The sequence below is a fragment of the Gopherus evgoodei genome, chromosome 2 (genome assembly GCF_007399415.2).
Source record: "Gopherus evgoodei ecotype Sinaloan lineage chromosome 2, rGopEvg1_v1.p, whole genome shotgun sequence".
Classification (NCBI taxonomy): domain Eukaryota; kingdom Metazoa; phylum Chordata; order Testudines; family Testudinidae; genus Gopherus; species Gopherus evgoodei.
This window is the reverse complement of record NC_044323.1, coordinates 271,178,972-271,199,243: the sequence shown is the minus strand read 5'-3', so window position 1 is coordinate 271,199,243 and position 20,272 is coordinate 271,178,972. Positions and strand designations below refer to the sequence as shown.

Genomic DNA, 20,272 nt, shown 5'->3' with positions numbered 1-20,272 from the left:
CTTTTCACCACCTTTCGACGCTCCGCCCTTTCCTTCGTTCTGCTACCGGAGGGCAGGAGCTGAGGCGCATGCGCATTTGGTATCTTCTTGCACTCCCAGAGCCCTCATCGTCATAGTGGCTGCAGTTCCGCGCATGCGTGTTTGGTTCCTGTGCCGGGAGGGGGGCATTTTAACAGTAAACATCCTGCCGATTTGAACGGCGGGTTTGGGCGGCAGGAAGGGCTGCGGCCGCCATCTTGTTTGTTTGAGTGGCTCGGATCGGGGAGGAGGCGGAGCGGTGTAGTTACCGAGCCCGGCCCCGCCAGCCGCTGCATTGGCCTCCCCTGCCGCCACGCAAGACTCGGGGTAAGGAGCCGGCCTCGCTGCGGCCGCCCTGGCGGAGCAGGCAGCGCGTCCCGCGGCGGGATCTGCAGCCGTCCGAAGGGCGGGGGCGGCCGGGCTCAGCGCTGCGCTTCCTCTGGGACGCGGAGAGGCCTAGTCCTCGCCGCCCCATGTTGCGACTGGGCAGCCCCGGCCCGCTGCTCCTGGGGACCCTCCAGCCGAGTCCGGGAGGCGGAGAGACGGGGGGTGGCTCGCGGGGCTTTACTGTGTCTCCGGGGGCCGCTTCCCCAGAGGCGCGCGGCGTGCTGCGGCCAGTGCCTGCGGGAGCCGGGAGGGCTGCTCTCTAGTTCCCTGGAGCTCGCCCCGCTGCGGAGCCGAGACGGGTGAGGCCCGTGAGGGAGCCCCGGGCAGGCAGCGCGGAGCAGTTCGACGTGAGCCGGCGGGGGGGCTGCTACAAAACTTCCCCGTAAGCGAAGGTGCCGTGCCCCAAAGTCCCCGCTTCCTAGCCCCTCGGTGCGGCCCTGAGCTGCTGGAGGTGAGGGGCTGCTGCCGGCATTGGATCCCCGTCCAGTCCGGGGCACCGGACAAGTGATTGGGGTGGGGGTGGAGGGTTCATTGCGTGGCTGGATGCCGTGCGCTTTTAAATGTGAAGCGATCAGAGGCACTCAGTAAAAATATTTGATTCCCTTTGTGCGGGTCAACTAATTTATATTCTTGTAGACCATTATGTGGGACACTATTTCCCGAGCCTTTTGCTGAAACTGTGTAATCTCTGGGATTGGGTTTATGCGGGGTTTGACGTGTGAGAAGTGAAGGTTTAGAAGGAGGGACCTGAAAGGGAAAAGTTTGAGAACCCACTTACACTAAAAATATATATGTTTGGGGGTTCAGATCAGCCCTATATTAGTAGAGATGGGTATTTTAGGGCTTTTCTACTAGCAATAATTCATGCAATAGCTAGTGATTAGTTTAAGTGGTGCATCAAAGGGATATCCGTGTTACATTTGCTAGATTTTTAAAGTTAAAAGAAGTTTTGGGGACAATAGGATTGCCAGTATTGCTCTCTACATGCTTATAATATTTGTAGCTCTGTACTGTAATTTAATCCTGTCTTCATGGTTTCATCTGGTCTGCAGAAGTCAGGAAGGCTCTCTCTCACACACAGGCTCCTGATGTACAATTGTATTCTGGAGGTGGTGCAGGGTTGGGTTCACCTTCCTCTGAAGCATCCCGCCCCACCTAGAGATGGGATACCAGTTGGGGTGGACTGGTGCTCAGAAGTGGTACAGAGAATCTTGCTCACAGGCTTATGGTCTAGCTGATCACTAGGTTTGGTGTTTGGAATGAATTTTCCCCAAAATCAGATTGGCAGGGACCATGGGATTTTTTTTCACTTTTCTCTACAGCATGAGAGGAAGCATGGATTGTGTGCTAGGATGTATCTCAACTAAGTGATTCTCTGCCATCACAGAGATCTTGGGATCCCTGCTGTTCTCAACTCATGGTGCGCAACAGTTTGGCCTCCTGAGGACTAAAATCTTTTTTTAACTGAAGTCATTGGACTCAACATAGGGGTATATGGGTGAAACTTAATGATTTTTGATGTGCAGGAGGTCAGAATCTGTGATATTGTGATTCCTTTTGGCTTTTCTGAAACCTGTCCCAGAATCACCCTGCCTGCCAAAGTTCAGCTGTAAGTCACATTTTCCTTTTTAAATTTTTTTTTTTTGGTTGCTGTATCTTATTTAAATTAATTTACCTTGTTTGTTGAATGTGAACACTTTGGACAAGAACATTGCAAAATTTCAACAGTAGTTTCTTTAGTCAAGATTCATCAAACACACATGCTCTTTTTGACAAATGTGAGTAGTCTTCTTGACCTGTGTTTGTAGGATCGGGGCCTTAGTTTACTTTCTAAAGACTTGTTGTAAGCATGTGGCATGCTGTGAATTTGTGAACAGTAATTAAAACAAAATGAACCCAGTATATTGACAATCAGAGAAAGTGGGTAATGGTGGGAAAATTGGCAGATGTGTTATTTAAGTTAGTCAAGTATAGAGAAGATTGTGAGGAACTTTAGGGACCTAACAAAAGTAGATAAATGGACAGATACTGTGGACTAAGTTCAGTGTTGATAAAAGCAAAGTAATGTCCATTGACAGAGAAAATTTGAACTAGCCTGGCCATTAACTTAACTCTGGAAAGAGGCCTGGACCTCATTGTGGGAGTGGAGACCTACTCAGTGTGCAGCTGTGGTGAAAAAAGCAAAGAAGACATTAAGATGCACAAGTAACAGGATGGAGAATAATATTAAAACTGTGCTATTATGTAAATCAATTGAATACCCTCATCTGGAATTTTATGTGCAGGTCACCTGATTCAGAAAAAGCTATAGCAAAATTAAAGGGGCTGAGGGAAGGGCAGCAAGAACATGGTGTATGAAAAAACTATAGTATGAGAAGTGACTGAAAAGATTGGGATTTTTTACCTTAAGACACACATAAGATGTAACATGATAAAAAGTATATAAAATAATGATATAGAGAAGGTAGATCAGGAACTTTGGCTCTCCCTTTCTCTTAACTAAGAACAAAGGAACACGATGGCAGATTCAAACTGATAAAAGGAATTTTTCATGCAGTGTATAATTAAAATGTGGAAGAGCCCAAGATATTAGCTAGATTCAAAGAGCTGTAGCACACTTATATGGCTAGCAAGTATTTCCAGAATTACAATAGTTTAATGCTAATACATTTTAGAAGGGATATAAAACCTAATGCTTTAGGTTTAACCTAGACTTTCTGGGGGGCAGATTACCCCACATCAGCCCATTCTGAGGTTTCTTGCACCTTCCTCAGACACATCTGGTGCTGGCCATTGTCCAAGACAGGATGCTGGGGTGGATGGGTCTAATTCACTATGGAAATTCCAACATTCTTTTTTTTTTCAGTTTTTCTTTATATACATGGTGTTGTCAAATGTACAGACATAGTATAGTCAGTTTTCCTGTGATTGTTTTGGGCTTTCCACACAACATAGGCACACACAAAATAGGAGTGCTTGATTATCAAAACACAGATAGGCAAGAGGGCTCAAGGACGACTGTGGCATTTGAAATAATTTTAAGTTGCTTAGACTTCAGTTTGGTGTCCCTTTGTAAAAGGACATCTTTTGACAGGTCCAAAATTTGATCATAGTAGAAAGTTTCCCAATCTGAGGTAAGTGGGGCTGCCCGTGAGCTGCCCAATAGGGTTGCTGGGCAGAAGACTAGATTACTGTGTAGAACAGTGGTTCTCAACTAGGGATTGGGAGCCATGAATGGGTTTCAGGGGGCTGCCAAGCATGGCCAGCATTAGACTTGCTAGGACCCAGGGCAGAAAAGCCAAAGTCCTACCATGCAGGACTGCAGCCTGGTGCCCCAAGCATCCCCACCTGGGGCTAAAGCTAAAGTCTGAACAACTTAGCTTCACAGTGCCCCTGTGCCATGGGCCCCTGGGCAGTTGTCCTGCTTGCTACCCCCTAACGTCAGCCCTAGCTTTTATATGCAGAAAAACGGTTGTGGCACAGCTGGACGGTGGAGTCTGTATAGCGGGGGGATGACTCAGAAAGAAAAAGGTTGAGAACCCCTGGTATAGAGGAAAGTTGTGGGATCCCAGATCTGATCTATTGCTTCTCTAGTTAAAATGCCAGGTGGCTACTTGAAAGTAATTAATTACCCTTCCTGCATCTGCTGTGAGCCCTAATATTGTTGGCTGCAAGAGCAGCTCACATGCACAGGTGTATAGTCAGGGAGTACCATGCCAAGCCAAGCTTCTCTTTGCACATCTAGCAGTTAGTTCAGCATTGGGTTGTATCAAATGTCCTATTGCTCTCCCCACTGCCATCTGCCTGCACTTTTCTGGAGAGAAGAGTCAGATTTAAAAAAAAAAGTAAAGGAGAGAAAACAAGAAAGAAACAAGGACAAGAAAATATTCTGAAAAGAGAGAGGACAGAAGCGTGAGAAAAAGGCAGCAACCGTTGCTGCCATGCTGCGAAGGATCATGCGTGGTGCCTGTGCACTAGTGCACCCCAGATGGGGATTCCAAGAAAAAAAAAGTTGGTGAGCACTTCAGTAATAATTCCACTGGAAATGTATTTTTAAAATTTGTACAAGCTGCATGTCAATGTATTCTCATTGCAGTATTGGGATAGTGCATTAGAACTTAGAAGTGATGCTGACTTGTGTATTAGTTCAAGCAGACTGCATTGCATAAAGTAGACATTGCAAATAGAAATTAATATTTTAATGTAAGATGTTGTAACTTATAAATGCATTTGTTAAATTATTTTTAGTCTGGTAACATCACTCTTTAAATTTTTTCCTCTATTTATATGTATAACTTTCTGTGGCAGCACGTCCATAATATATGGAGGAAAACTGCTAATCTCTGCCAGAAGCAGTTTACTTCTACTTTATTTCCTCTTTTCAAGATTTTCAATACACCTCTACCCCGATATAACGCAGTCCTCAGGAAACAAAATTCCCTACTGTGTTACAAGTGAAACCCTGTTATATCAGGGTAACAGCGGCAGGGCTTCAGCAGTGATTTAGAGAGCCCGGAGCCCTTTAAATCGCCACCTGAGCCCTGCTGCTGCAGCTCCGGAGTGGCGGCGGCAGGGCTCCAGCAGTGATCTAAAGGGCCGGGGCTCCCCGCAGCAACCGGCGTCCCAGGCCCTTTAAAGCGCCACCTAAGCCCTGCTGCCTGAGCCCCGGGGCTACCGTGCTATATGTGAACCCGTGTTATATAGGGTCGCGTTATATCGGGGGTAGAGGTGTACTTGAAACAAGTAACTCTCATTCTTCTCTAATGTTGCCCTTGAGTTTCAGGCTCTCCATAACCCTTGCATAGATTTAGCAATTCTCTGTGCTAGTCCTGTGAAACATCAGCATGCTGACCATTTACCATTTGGGCTTCCTATCCTCATCTTCCCCACAACAAAAGTGTAGTAGGTTCCCAGCCCTGTTTGTTGTATTAATGACCTGTGTTTGTGTGAAAGATTGAACCTTTCCCTATCACATTGGGGATCACTTCTTCCTCTCTCCCTTCTTTTCTCCCCCCCCCCCAATGCCCATGTATATTCCCAGAATAGAAGAAGTAAACAATTTGTCCTCACAAGGAACTAACTTTGTTACCCCTTAGCATTTAGTGCTTGTGTGTTCCTGGCACCATTGGAAAGTTACTTCCTCTTGCTCATGCTCCAAAACGTCTGTTGGTCTATAAAGTGCTACAGGATTTTTTGCTGCTTTTACAGATCCAGACTAACACGGCTACCCCTCTGATACTTCTTCTTATAGCTCTAATGTGGGGAACATGCAGACCAAGTGCAGCAATATTGCTGAAAGATAGTAGTGGCAATATATCCGTGCTAGCAGCTGCTATCTCTGCTGTCAGGGAACTGGAATGAATACAGTTGCTTCTGTGTCTTATTGGTCCACATAATGCTTTTCATGATTAATGGGAAGCCTTCATTATATTTTCAGGTTTGAGTCAAGTGTGTCTGATCTTTCCCTGAAGTTCAAGCTATATATTTTGAACTGATTGTGAATATGTCAAATCTCATAATTATGCCAATCCACAAAAAATCAAAGCAACAGTTTTTACAACTGGAGTTGGAAAGTTGTGACAGAGATTTAATACTGATGTCTTTAACTCCTTCTCCATTCTCTTATGCCTAATGTTTTTGAGAAATTTGTACAACAAACCCACCTCATAGATTTGTGAAATACTTTTTTAAACCCATTGCACTGAGAAATACAGTTTGTGATTTATAGTGTCCGCTTTCATTTGATGATCTGGGTAATTCCCATAAAATTGCTCCTTTGGCAGGTCTTTTGGAGGATCCTCTGCATCTCCCTTCTCTTCTCCCCCCCCCCCCAGCTTTCAGTGAGGCTGCAACAGATTTCTGTCCTTGGTTCCTTTCTCTTCTCCCTCTTCACATTAACTGTGGGTAATCTCATTTGCAGATACAAATTCAGCTACACTAACTTCTCGCTTAACATTGTAGTTATGTTCCTGAAAAATGCGACTTCAAGTGAAACGATGTTAAGTGAATCCAATTTCCCCATAAGAATTAATGTAAAGAGTGGGGGGCGGTAGGTTCCAGGGGAGTTTTTTTCACCAGACAAAAGACTAATACACACACACACACACACAGTATAAGTTTTAAACAAACAATTTAATACTGTTCACAGCTATGATGATTGTGAAGCTGGGTTGAGGTGGTGAAGTCAGAGGGTGGGCTATTTCCCAGGGAATGCCTTACTGCTAGATGATGAACTAGCTTTTAACTGAATCCTCAAAGGTTAACCCACTGTTATTAATGTAGCCTCACACTCTACAAGGCAGCAGAATGGAGAGAGGGGAGACAGCATGGCAGACAGACACATGCACACCCTGTGTGAGAAAAATGCGCATTGCCCCTGTAAGTAGGCTGACCCCCTCTAAGTATACTGCCTTGTTAATTAATCAGCAAATTGAGACAGCAGCTGTTCCCAGGAAGCTCCTTTGGTCCTGACCCCGTCCTGTTGTTCTCTCCTTCCTCCCTCTCCCATGGAGATGGGGTAAGTGGGGTACACCCTGACATTAGCTCTCCTCTCTCTCCGCCTGCACAGCAAGCAGGAGGCTCCCAGGAGCAGCTCCTAGGCAGAGGGCAGGAGCAGCACATGGCAATGTGGGGAGGGACAGCTGAACTGCTGGCAATTGATAGCCTGCTGGGCGGCTGCCACACATGGAACTTGTGGGAGCGGGGAGCTGATGCGGGGCTGCCAGTTCACCCTGGTTCCAAGCCCCCACTAGCTAGCTCCAACGGGCTGCTCTTCCTGCAAGCAGTGGACAATGCAGGTGGCTGCCAAACAAGGTTATTAGGGAGCATTGCACAGCTTTAAACAGGCATGTTCTCTAATTGACAAAACAGTGTTAACCAGGATGACTTTAAGTGAGGAGTTACTGTACCACAACTATTTCTGGTGACTCTCAAATCTTCCTCTACCCCAGACCTATCTTTCTAGCCAAACAACAAGCTCAACATGGCTGAAAGTGAGCTCTTCACCTTCCCCTCACCTCCCTTTTCTATCATTGAGAACAGTACCACCATCTTTCCTGTCACTGAGGCCTGTACCCTGGCTGCCTGCTTCAACTCAGTCCTCTATGAGATCTTAGATTCAGGCTCTGTCTAACTCTTGCCAATTCTTTCTGCATACGATCTCTAAGATTTGGCCTTTTCTTTCATCCACACTGCTAAAACTCTCATCCAAGCTCTCATCATCTCATTTCCCAATTAGTGCAACATCCTTTTCTCTAGCCTTGACAAATGCAAATTTTCCCCACTCATATCCATTCCGATTGCTTCTGCAAAAGTCGTTCTCATAGCACATTGATTGATTACATCACCCCCTCTTTCTGAATCCCTCACAGGCTCTCCCTTCTCTTATCACATCAAACATAAGCTACTTGCCTTCACATTCAAGGCCCTTTGAGTCCTGTCCCCACGCTAGCTATAATCTTTCATTCACTCTTCAGGGTTGAGTCCTGCCTCAGAACAGCTTGTAATGCTAACCTCCATCACCCACTTCTTAATCTTCAAAGGAGTGCTTTTTTTAATGTGGCCCCTCATGCTTTGGAGGAGCTCCCTATAAACATCTGTAAAACGTAACTCATTATACTACTTTAAAAACTTTTCCCGTGAACCTGCAAAAAAATTAGCAATGGTTAGGCTGCCAGTGTGCTGAGACACTACCCCTAATGCTGACCTATATTATCACATTGTTTCCTTGTACTCCCCCATTTATCTGCTTGTATCCATCTGTCTCTTGTCTTATACCTGTGCTGTAAGGTCTTTGGGGCACGAACTGCTTTGGTGGTTTGTTTGGTTTTGTTCTGTTTGTACAGTGTCTAGGACAGAGGGTTCCCAGTTTGTGACTGGAACTTGTTAGTACTATGGTAATACTATAGGGCTAATAAAACACATATTCAGATAAATATAAACCAAATTACATGAGTGGGCATGCTGAGAGCTGGTTGCAGAATATTGCACAACTGTGGAGTAACTGAAAGAATGTAAGAGTATGTCTCCACTGCAATTAAACAACTGTGGATGTTGTCGGGCTGTTTAATTGCAGTGTAGACTTCTGGACTCAGGCTGGAGCCTGGGCTTGAGGACCTTGCGTGGTGGGAGGGTCCCAGAGCTTGGGACGCAGCCTTAGCCAGGAAGTCTACACTGCAATGAAACAGTCCTGCAGCTTGAGCTCAGTGAACCTGATTCACCTGGCACAAGCCAGCTGCAGTTTATTTGCAGTTTAGACATTGCACTTCTGTAAACCTTTGGGACCACAGGTTTAAACCTGTCCTGGAAAAACAGGAAGCTTGCATTCTGTATGCTACTCTGCATCTTGGAAACTTTCCAGCAAGAGACAATTGTCAGTTTTGCTAGAAAATGATGCTCCTCTGCTTGATGCATCAAATTAAACTGCTCTGCTTTTAGTGTCACATGTTGTGCCTGCTAGAGAGGTGTACTATATAGGAGCTTTAAAGGCATAGGTTTGATCCTCCATTGTAGGTACAGTGAGAGCGAGAGAAGGATAGAAGAGGCAAGACAGATGGTTCTTGGACTTGCCAGGAGCCGGATCCATCCGCTGAGGACGATGATGTGCTCCCCTTATTTACTCATTTCCAATTAGCTGCCTGTTAATGGTGTCGGTCTTCTGCTTCCCTAATACACACACTTATTGGTAAGGATGCAATTTTTGTTGGAGGTCATGGATTCCATGACTTTAGTGGACCTCCATGACTACTTTGGCTACAGCTCCCACCACAGCAGCGGGTCAGTAGCAGCTGTCTGTGCCTGCTGCAGTAGCAGCAACCGGGGCTGTCAGGCAGCCCCCAGCAGGGCTCGGACTGTTAGTCTCGAATATTTTAGGTAAAAGTCACAGACAGGCTGTGGGCTTCTATGGATTTTTGTTTATTGCCCATGACCTGTTCATGACTTTTACTAAAAATACCTGTGACAAAATCTTAACTCGAATGAAACTAATAATTAAGGTTTCCTCATAAGCTTGTGATGAGACTGTAGTCTTATGTCCATCTCATATTATGGTGACCAGTCCCTTATAAATGCAGTATATTTTCCCTTCTCAAAGCTGCTAGGAGTGGGCTCTTGCACCACCAGCAGCAAGACAAAAGGACAAAAGGAAAACAATGCTACACTCAGAGGGAAAGGGCTGTAGATAATAAGAGTCCTTTAGAAAGGTTGGAATAAACCAGTGGTTCTCAAACTTTTTTTTACTGGTGACCCCTTTCACATAACAAGCCTCTGAGTGCGACCCCCCACTTACAAATTAAAAACACTTGTTTATATATTTAACACCATTATAAATGCTGGAGGCAAAGTGGGGTTTGGAGTGGAGACTGACACCTCGCAACCCCCCTATGTAATAACTTTGTGACCCCCCACCCCCGAGGAGTCCCAAACCCCAGTTTGAGAACCCCTGAAATAAACATATGGAAGGCTTGTAGAATGAGTAGAGATCTTAACTTTTTTTGTTTTGGAATGAAAAGATACAGGAACTGTTTGAGGATGATCATTTTTTGTGTGATAAAATTTGGGTCAGTAGTATTCCATATGTGCTGGGGTCTGAATAGCTGGCACTTTATTAGGCTATGTAGAAGATTGTGATGAATGAAGATGGAAGCATGAATAAAGATTTTTACAATGGAGGAGTCCTAGTGACTAGCATCGGGAAATGAGCTCTTGGAAGAATTATAGACAGGTCTAATAAGAGACCACAGTTTATGGTCAAGGATGATGATAAACTTAGACCATTGCTCTCAGATGTTTGTGTAGGTATACTTAATCCTGCCTCAGTGCTGGGAGATGGACTTAAATGTCTTTTGAGGTCCCCCCTTCGAGCCCCACATTTCTGTAGGTGTAACTTTTTTCTAGTTTACCTGCTCAAGTTTCCAGTGCAGTAAACGTCTACACTTATATAGCCACTAATGGGGGGAAAAAACAAGCAAAACTCTTAATCTTGAATAAAATCCTTTCAGATTTCAAGGTATATGGGGCATTTTCTGTTCTACTTGAAAATTTCTGTCCTTTTTCTTGTACAAAACCATTCTAGAATCTTGCTGGTTGAAAAGAAAACGTTGATATGCCACTTGGAGGCTATATATACATATGGTGAGACTTTTTGCAGTAACCCAATTCAATATAAAAATTATATTTTTCTTTACAGGTTTATACCTTATAGGCGGCTGGGACAATGTTCTACGCTCATTTTGTCCTGAGCAAGCGTGGGCCGCTGGCCAAAATCTGGCTAGCGGCCCATTGGGATAAGAAGCTAACCAAAGCACATGTGTTCGAGTGTAATCTAGAGAGCAGCGTGGAGAGTATCATCTCACCTAAGGTACCTATTTTACAGTCATCTTGATGTTAATGTTGCTGGTTCAGCAGAGAGAAATTACGACAGCTCATGATCAGTATACAAGAAGTAACTAATATACTGATACCTCTAACCTGAAAAATTCTAAAATGTTAACTCTTTTAATGAAAAAAGTGTGCTCACAATTGTTTTACATGAAGTATGAAGAAATCCACGAATACCTGTATTCTAAGAAATAATCTGAGTTTTTCACTCAATTCTTATTTTATAGTTTTGCAAGAAGTGGCCAGGTTTCAAATTTGGTCCTTTGGTTAATAAGTTTTGTGCAGAGTATCTTTATCTGAATTTTCTTGACGTACCATGTGTATACATAGACATTTTTTATGGTGGGAGAGGGAAAGGGGAAAAAAAACATCTTGTACCTGTCAGCAAGTAGCTTTCAAAAGACTTGCAGTAATATTTGAATATGCTTGACATTGAGAGCTATTGAAATTAAGAAGGATTATTTAAATACTCTTTCTTGTCCTTTATGTTCAAAGGGTTGAAAAATGTAGTCAGTAGCAAGTAATGTTATTGAGGAAAACTGTTCTCAGCTACCCAGGCTAGGCCTTAAGCTGCCTTTGGTGCTTTGCTTGGTATTAACTACAGCCAACAGAGCAACTGTGAAAAGTGCTGAAGGACATGACCTCACACTTAAGGGGGGAGAAAATGGAACACTTTCTTCTTACCAGATACCTAGTAATCAGAGGGAAGATTTTTCAGGTCTTACGTGTTCATGGATGTTTTTCTTTTTTTAACTCACCTCTAAAAATGGACTAGTTATGTGCACGTAAGTCAAATATAAACTATTTTACTTGACAGCAGACATTTGGATGCCTTAGAGAAAAGCGTTTTTATTTTTTTTAAAAAGCCTAAAGCTTGTTTCCTAGTATCCATAAACACTTTCTTCAGCTAAACGGCTGTTCTGGCTGTCAATTCAGTGCAGCTAATGTGATCTTTACAAGAGTTATAAATATACACAAATATAATAGCTGAATCCTCTATTAATCAGAGCACTGTAGATATGCATGGTGCTTTACAGAACAGGCTGATTCCCTGCCTACAAGAGTTTGTAATTGAAGGGTATGTTTACACTGGCAGAGTTACATTGCCGCTCAGAGAGCACTTAAGGGAAACCACTGTCGTGTGTTCACACTGTCAGCTACCTGCGCAATAGCATGTTCACACTTGCAGCGCTATTTGGAGCTGTGCACTCTGGGCAGCTATCCCACAGAGCATCTCTTCCTCTTCTGCTGCTAAGAATTGTGGGAAGGCGGAGGGGGTTGCGGGACATCCTGGGTCCAGTTCCAGTGCCTCGTGATGCATTGCTTCGCATTCCAGCAAATCTTGTGCTTCTATCTGCCTTTGGCACCATCTTTCAACGGTTTGTGTACTGTGCACTCTACCTCTTCGGTCTTCAGGAATGGATCCTGTACTGCTGACCAATATGCTGCTCGTTCTCACTAGCGCATCAGAAGTGGCAATGGATTTATTCATTAAATTACAAAGGCAAGAGAAGTTTGACGTTGCTCTCGCCAAGCGTAGTAGCTGCGACATGAGATTGCTTGTGGCATTCACGGAGGTGCTGACCACAGTGGAACGCCGCTTTTGGGCTTGGGAAACAAGCACTGAGTGGTGGGATCACATCGTCATGCACATCTGGGATAACAAGCAGTGGCTACAGAACTTTCGGATGAGGAAAGCCACATTCATGGGACAGTGTGATGAGCTGTCTCCAGCCCTGCGGCACAAGGACACACGAATTAGAGCTGCCCTGTCTTTGGAGAAGCGCATGGCGATTGCACTATGGAAGTGGCTACTCCAGACTGCTACCGATCGGTCGCTAACCAGTTCGGAGTGGGAAAGTTGACAATTGGAGTCGTGTTGATGGAAGTGTGCAGGGCCATTAATTGCATCCTGTTCCAAAAGACCACATTGCCCAGAGACATGTGTGACATTGTGGATGGCTTTGCACAAATGGGCTTCCCTAAATGTCGAGGGGCGATAGATGGCCCGCATGTTCCAATTCTGACACCAGACCACTTACCCACCGAGTACATTAATTGGAAGGGGTATTTTTCTATGGTTCTCTAGGCGCTTATGAATCACCGTGGATGTTTCACAGACATTAACACAGGCTGGTCTGGAAAGGTGCAGGAGACACGCATCTTTCGGAACACTGGTCTGTTCTGTTAGCTGCAAGCAGGGACTTTCTTCCCAGACCAGAAGATCACTGTAAGGGAAGTCAAAATGCCCATTATGATCCTGGGAGACCCTGCCTACCCCTTAATGCCGTGGCTTGCAAAGCCATACACGAGGAACCTTGACAGCAGCAAGGAACAGTTCAGTAACAGGCTGAGCAAGTGCAGAATGACTGGTGAGTGTGCTTTTGGCCATTTAAAGGCCCACTGGCACTGTCTATATGGGAGGCTGGACGTGGCTGATGACAATATTCCTATGCTTATAGCCATGGTTTGTACGCTCCATAATATTTGTGAAGGGACGGATGAAAGCTTCACTCAGGGCTGACCCACTGAGGCTCAGAGCCTGGAGCCTGAATTTGAACAGCCAGAGACCAGGGATGTTAGAGGGGCGCAGTGCAGGGCCATAAGGATCAGGGATGCCTTGAGGCAGCAATTTGAACAAGGTAGATTTGATTTAAATCACTAGTCAGGAAGACTCAATTTAATACTGGTTTTCTACATAAAAGTGCATTCTTGTTGGTTGTTAAAACCTTAATACATATTCTTCACAACTCAGAGATGGACGTATGTTTCATTTTTAGAAGGTACACACTATACATTTTTAAGTGATTGATTTATTTTGAAAACTTTTCAGATTAGTTTTACAGCTATATCAGAAAATGAATGATTGGTTATTTCATTTACCAAAAGTAATTGAAGCAGATATTTATAAAGTCATTGGGAAGTGAACTGTCTCCTGTTCAACAGGTTAATTATTAATATTTGAAGGATTTTCTTGCCGTGCTGTATTAGGAGGAGAACATCACCAGACAGACATTTAAACTGTTTTATTTAACTAAAACGACAACATTACATATTCTGGATTTTTTTCTTCAACAGCAAACACATAATATTTAAAAAAAAAAAATCAAACACGCATATATTCCTCGCTTCTCACGTTTACCTTCAGACTTCTTTTCCTTGTCCAGATCTGTTCTGCCCCCCACAATCTTCTATTTGTTGAACTTTTTGAAACTTTGCACTTTTAGAGAAAGGTATAGGATTGACTCTGTGTACACAAATTTGCAGAGGGACAATAGCATTGAGGCCTATTGTTTCTCACCTTTGTTTCTGCCTGTCACATTTTGACTGTTAACAAGCATGTTACCTCTGGGGAGACAAATCCACAGTTTGAGAAATGCAAAACTAAGCATCTCTGATGGTATCTTCTAGACTGAGCACTGAGTCTCATTCGGTAGTTAGAAAGATTAACCTAAATAATCTGTACATGAGCCCTTGGAACCTCATAAAATTGGGTCCCTAATCCATGAACCATTGGAACTCATTTACAAAACTTTTTTTAAACATTACATGACTGTATTGTCTTATACTATAGAATTAGAATTTATGATCCCTATTCCATGATGAGATATCTTTGAGCTATAATGTATCTTAATTAAAACTCTTTAGATCAGATTTTTTTGATAAAATGTTTTTTGATGGGAAAACCTATTTAAATTTTAAATCCAATTTTATTTATTTATTTTTAAAAAAATCATTGATTTTTATCCACCCTGAATTTGAAGCTGAAAGCCACTAATATTTGTTGCTATGTTCAGGAGTGCAGTGCTTGTAGTGCTAGAAGGTGATTGTGATTGGTGCAGACGATGCACTGTGAAGGTTTAAGAAAATTGCCTGTTGCTTTGCAGGGTTCTGTTTGCTTTCAATTAACGGAATAAAGATTGCTTTGAAACCAAAACAATTCTTTTATTAAACAACTGGAGGAGAGAGACAAACAAAAAAACACATCAGCACTGGGAGGGGGTCAGGGAGGGTCCCAGGAGGAGGCGGAGTCCCAGGATGGTTAAAGATTTGTGTATGTCCAGGTATCATATGCAACCTTGTCCTTTGGAGTACAGTGCAGTGGGTACTGTACTTCAGCAAGGCTAAACTGCAGAGGGACGGATGTTGAGTGCACTGGGTACTGGAGTCCGCAGGGCTGGACTGTGATGGGGCAGAGTGGAATGCAGTGTGTGCAGACTGGAGCCAGGAGGTTGGTAAGAGTGTGGTGGTGGTATCTGAGGGGGACCATGGTAAAGAGTTTTGCGACAGCCGCTTCAGGGGAGAGTGAGTGCAAAGTTGTTTGGTTTGCAATGCTAGTAGCGTCTGGAGCATGTCCGCTTGGCGCTCCATAATGTTTAAGAGCAGCTCCGTGGCTTCGTTTTGGCGCACCACAGAGTACATCATGACATCATGCAGAAAGTCCTCTTTAGTTTTTCGTGGCCGCTTTCCAATTCTGCGCAGCTGTTCAGCTGGTGATAACAAAGAGGAGAGGCTGGGCTCCTGTGCTCATATCTGTGAAGCCAAAATGCAACGTTTTACAGCAGCAGTATTGTTTGCAACACAGAGACCACTGATTCAGTGATTTAAAACACAGCCGCTATTCACATACCTGTCACTAACTGGCTGAACCCAGGCAAGCACACATGAGCCACAAGACCTGCAAAGTGACGAGTAACCACAGGGGCAGGGGAAATCAGTGTTCCAGGCCCTACTCTACACTGGGCACCTGTCTCCTGGGGAGAGCCAGCACTCTGGGGGGTGGAGGGGAGGCTTATAATCATTACTGTCCCCGCATTTTCCACAGACTTTGTTCATTATGGAAGTTATCTTGCTGCTGAGGGTGAGCAGGGAATCAAGGGACGGCCTTCTCCAAAACTGCGGCTTCTGCCCTGGCCTTTATGCAGCTTGCCTGTGTGCAGCAGTGGTCCCTAGTGACAGCAGAGTGCAGTGATGGCAGCGTGATGCAGGAAAGTTACCCTTAATGGGGCAAGAAACAAAGCAGCTCTGCCAAAGAACCTGCGGCAGCGGATTGCCCAGTATGTCTATGAGCGTTATGTCCATGAGCGTTTCATGGAGGTCTGAGGCAGATTCCTGTGAAGTGAGGTAGTGAATAAACACTCTTCCGCTGCTCAGACTAGGCATGTGGTGGTATACACATCATACAGACACAAGCCTGCTTTCTGCAACCCTCATGCCCCCAACAATTTGCTTCAATGATTCCTAAAATCAAAGCCACTTACCAGGGCCTCCTCTCATGTTTGCACTTTGCCAAGCTCTGATTGATGTGACTGGTTTGCCACCTCTGGGGTAGAGAAGAGCTCCTGACTGCATGCATCTCTGACCTCCGAGTTGTCCTCTGCCTCTGGGTCCCTCTCTATGTCCTCGTCCAAGATTTCCTCCTGGCTCGGTCCACTCTCTACTGGCATGCGAGTCGCTGAAGTATCCACAGTGGCCTTCGCAGTGGAGGTGGGGTCACCATTGAGTATCATGTCCAGCTCTTTGTAGAATCAGGAGCTCGTGGGCACAGCACTGGAGTGGCGGTTTCTCTCCCTCGCCTTTTGGTAGGCGTTCTGCAGCTCCTTCACTTTGACCATGCACTGTAGTGTGTCCCGGTCATGGCCCCTTTCTGTCATGCATTGTGAAATCTGTCCATAGGTGGTATAATTCCTACGGCTGGAGCACAGCAGGGACTGGACAGCTTCCTCTCTCCAAATGCTGATGAGGTCCAGCAGCTCGGTATTGCTCCAAGCAGGAGATTGTCTGATCCATGGAGCAGGCATGGTCACCTGGAAAGATATGCTGAGACCACTGCACACATCACCGAGCAAACAGAAAGGGGACTTTCAAAATTCCGAAGGAATTTAAGGGTGGGGCTCAGAGTTCGGCACTTTTGGCAGGGCAGAAGAGTTCAAACCGATGACCAGAGAGGCGAGAACAGGCATTGTGGGACCGCCCAGAAGCCAGTTGCAGTGCTGTAATCGACCAGGTGTCTACACTAGCACAGTGGCGCTGTAGCCTCGGCGCAGAAAGCTGTACACCTCTCATCAGGGTGGCTTTTCTGCCACTAAGTAGTTTGGCAGTGTGTGCACCTCGGGAATTACACTGCAGAAAGCTGATTTACTGCGCAGAAACTTGCCAGTGTAGACAAAGCCTTAGTTAAGACAAGAACCTCATTAGACAACCCAGGGAGGAGTCAGAGAAAGGAGGATGAGAACGAAGGCAGTGGAAATGCTCACTCACGGGGTTATGCATGTGCCTTGAGGTTTGCAAGGATTTTTATAAGAATTTCAGAGCTAGGCATTCTTAAAATCTGTTTTTGTTTTTTTTGAGGGGGGGTGTTGTGTGTTTTTATCTGGTTTCTGGAGGCTTAGAAGAGCTTTTATTGTGTGTAATGAAAAGCTTGGGTATCTGTAGTAATTCAGTTAAATTGAGGTTAGAAGTTTTAGGACTTAATCTTCCTGAGAAATCTTATTCCACTTATCCGTCAACACAGTTCTCAAACTTCTTCAGATTATGAGCCACTGAAGATATTCTTTCCTGGCCACGTCTTTTGATTAATCACACATCTTCCCTGCAGCAAATACGATACTTGGTTACATAGAAGAATAACACTGAAACCGTTTTAGAGACTTGGTGACAAGAGGAACACAGATTTGTTTTAATGTGATGGATACAGCTGCTTCTTCGTGCCCTCCCCAAAATTTTTAACTGTGCTGTCTTATTTCCTGTTTTGGTGTGAAACTCTAGATTTACTATTAGAAAATCTTTCCTCATTGCCTGCAGTCACTTAACCTTATTTCTGGTTCAGTATGCAGTTTAGTTCTGTTCTTTGTTTTGTATTATCATAGAGCCTGGGGCCCCTGTAGTGGACCAGGAGGACCTCATTGTCCATCTATTAAACCTTGGTGATGTCCACAAATTTGAGCAGGATTGAAGGTTAACCAAAGAAACACAGGCATGAAGGAGCTATACAGGATGCAGTGAGATGGATTTGGTTTTGTGTGCTGCTTGCTAATTTATTCCAAAGTGACATGTTTCAGTTTTAATTAATAAAGTTAAATTTGAATGTTTAGGAAATAAAGCATTTACTGTAATCGCTAGGCATGCGACTCAATGAATACCCCTTTGTTTGCAAATGTAACAGGCCTTCTCTTCATTTCCCCTAAGCAAAAATAACAAACTAAACCTGCATGCCACTCTATACTAATAGTGTGGTAATCAAAATATTGGGCTTAAAGCTAGGAATTCCCTGAATTCTCATCCTGGCTCTGATGCTGTCTCCCTCCATGGGGTTGGACAGTTTCCCCATGTATAGCATTTGAATACTTAGCTGCATCACACTGTGGGAACTGATTGTAAAGCTTTTTGAACGCATACGCTATATTAAGTATTACTTTTGTAGATATTTCTTGAAATAGTACAAAGTACAATTAACAAATGGCTGTTCAGATTTAGTTGAAAGGATGGGGTTTGCAAACTACTTCATGTTGCTTAATATTGTCTCTAGCAGTATAAAGTTAGTTTGAGATGCTTTACTGTTTATCCTAAAATTGATGTAAAAGGAGTGTATCATAAGAAAAACTTAGTGTAAGCCAGTCTTGCTAGAGGTTTTTTTCTTCTGTGAAAGTACTGTTTTTTGTTTTTTATAAACAAGATATACCTGTTGTTGCAATCAGTAAATATATTTTTAGGTGAAGATGGCACTTCGAACCTCAGGACATCTCTTATTGGGAGTTGTTAGAATCTACCACAGGAAAGCTAAATACCTTCTTGCAGACTGTAATGAAGCCTTCATTAAGATCAAGATGGCTTTTCGTCCAGGTACTTGTCATGTATCTTAAACACTTTTTTCCCCACAAGTTACATTACAATATGTAGTGAGACTTAATAAGCACGCGTACCATTTTATATTCCTGTTGCTCCTATTAAAATAAGAGAAGTTTGTGTTCCTTTGCATAGGGAAGTACCATCTTTCAGTTGACTGGCTGAAATTCTGCTTCTTCCCCAGCACTGCTTCAGTTGAGTGTTCTGGACTAAGGTTTCAGCACTCTTGTCAATAAGACCTATTCAGCAGGTGATATGGGGATGTGCTGCTTGTTAAATAGCTGCACATGCAATTTGGAAGCACTGAGGGGAATTTGGAACCAGTGGAGTATCAAGAGGCCATGCAGGCAGGAGGTGAAAAAGGGAAATATAGAAGCAAGCTGTTCAAAGAGATGCTATCTTATAATCCTATTCCTTGTGCCTAAACATTTTTTGTCTGCAATTGTAAAAGTAATACCTAAGCTGCAGTAACTGCAAGGAATGTTTTTTCAGTATGTGTATTTTATGTTACAGTATTTGATGTCTACTCGGTATGACTGTTTTCCTTAGGATAGTCAGTTTCTCCTATTGTGTGGATGTTTCACACAGCAGCAGAGAAAAATAATTTAAGTAGGAGAATGTGATCGTAAAAGCAGAAGAATTGGCAGGGAGGCTTGGAGGTGGGGAAGGACGGAACAAATGTTAATACCTGAAACTACTTTTAACCCAACTTTAAGTTGAGTAGCTTAGTTGATTATCTCTGATTTTAGTGTGGGAATTATTAAAATTTTTTGCCAATTTGAAATTGTTTGGAAGGGACTTCAGTGGAAGATTCTAGGTGCTCAGTACTTCTGAGTGCTTAAATGTGGCCTTGGGGATTTAACTTTAGGAATCCAGTTGTTTTTTTTTATAGTGGCATATTTTTGAAAACTGGCACAAAACAGCTTTAAAAAAATGTTGAGACTTGAAGTATGTAGCATTTTTATTTAGTTTTTTGGATCTCCCTTTCTGATCCAGAGTCTCAAGTATATGGCCATGGTTTTCAGTGACATTTCACTGCCTGCTTTATTGCATTTAACTTTCATCTGTAACAACAACATTTGGAGTGGGATTTTTCAGAATCGTTGAGTATTGGCTTGGTGTTTTCCCACTGAAGACAATGGGAGTCTTGCCTAAGGGAGCAGAGAGGCCAACACCAAGCTTGTTGGAAAGGAAAAAAAAAAAATCCTATCTTTTGTGTAGATATAGAAACTTATGTCTGAGTGGTCTCCTTTTCAGGTGTTGTTGATTTGCCTGAGGAAAATCGAGAAGCTGCCTACAATGCTATCACTTTACCTGAGGAATTTCATGATTTTGACCAGCCATTGCCTGATCTAGAGTAAGCTTACTTTCTCTTACTAAAATAGGCTTGCTTTTCTGGAGTAGCAATTTCAAATCTAAATTTATTAGTTTAACACGAACAATAGCAGATAAGTACCATTTCAAATTGGATACTTAACCTTTTTAAAAAATTAATTACTTTTTTTGCCTGGATGTTTGCCTATGGAACTCATGGAATGCAAATTGTTATGCCAATATTTATTTGGTTTTCAGTTAATTTAAAATACATTGGTAAATTGAGAAATAAATCACAATATGTTCCAAGTTATTTACGCTTTCCTAACCA

General features: G+C 43.6%; 1 protein-coding gene across 1 annotated transcript in view; it reads left to right on the top strand.

Moving 5' to 3' along the window:
• The first annotated feature begins 4,325 nt into the window (after window positions 1-4,325).
• Window positions 4,326-20,272, top strand: part of RAD21 (RAD21 cohesin complex component) — a 28,580-nt gene continuing 12,633 nt past the window's right edge. The window contains 4 exon segments of the mRNA XM_030553735.1: window positions 4,326-4,420; window positions 10,592-10,762; window positions 18,495-18,624; window positions 19,885-19,984. Of these exon segments, the coding sequence (XP_030409595.1) occupies window positions 10,619-10,762; window positions 18,495-18,624; window positions 19,885-19,984 (374 nt within the window). The 5' untranslated portion in view covers window positions 4,326-4,420; window positions 10,592-10,618.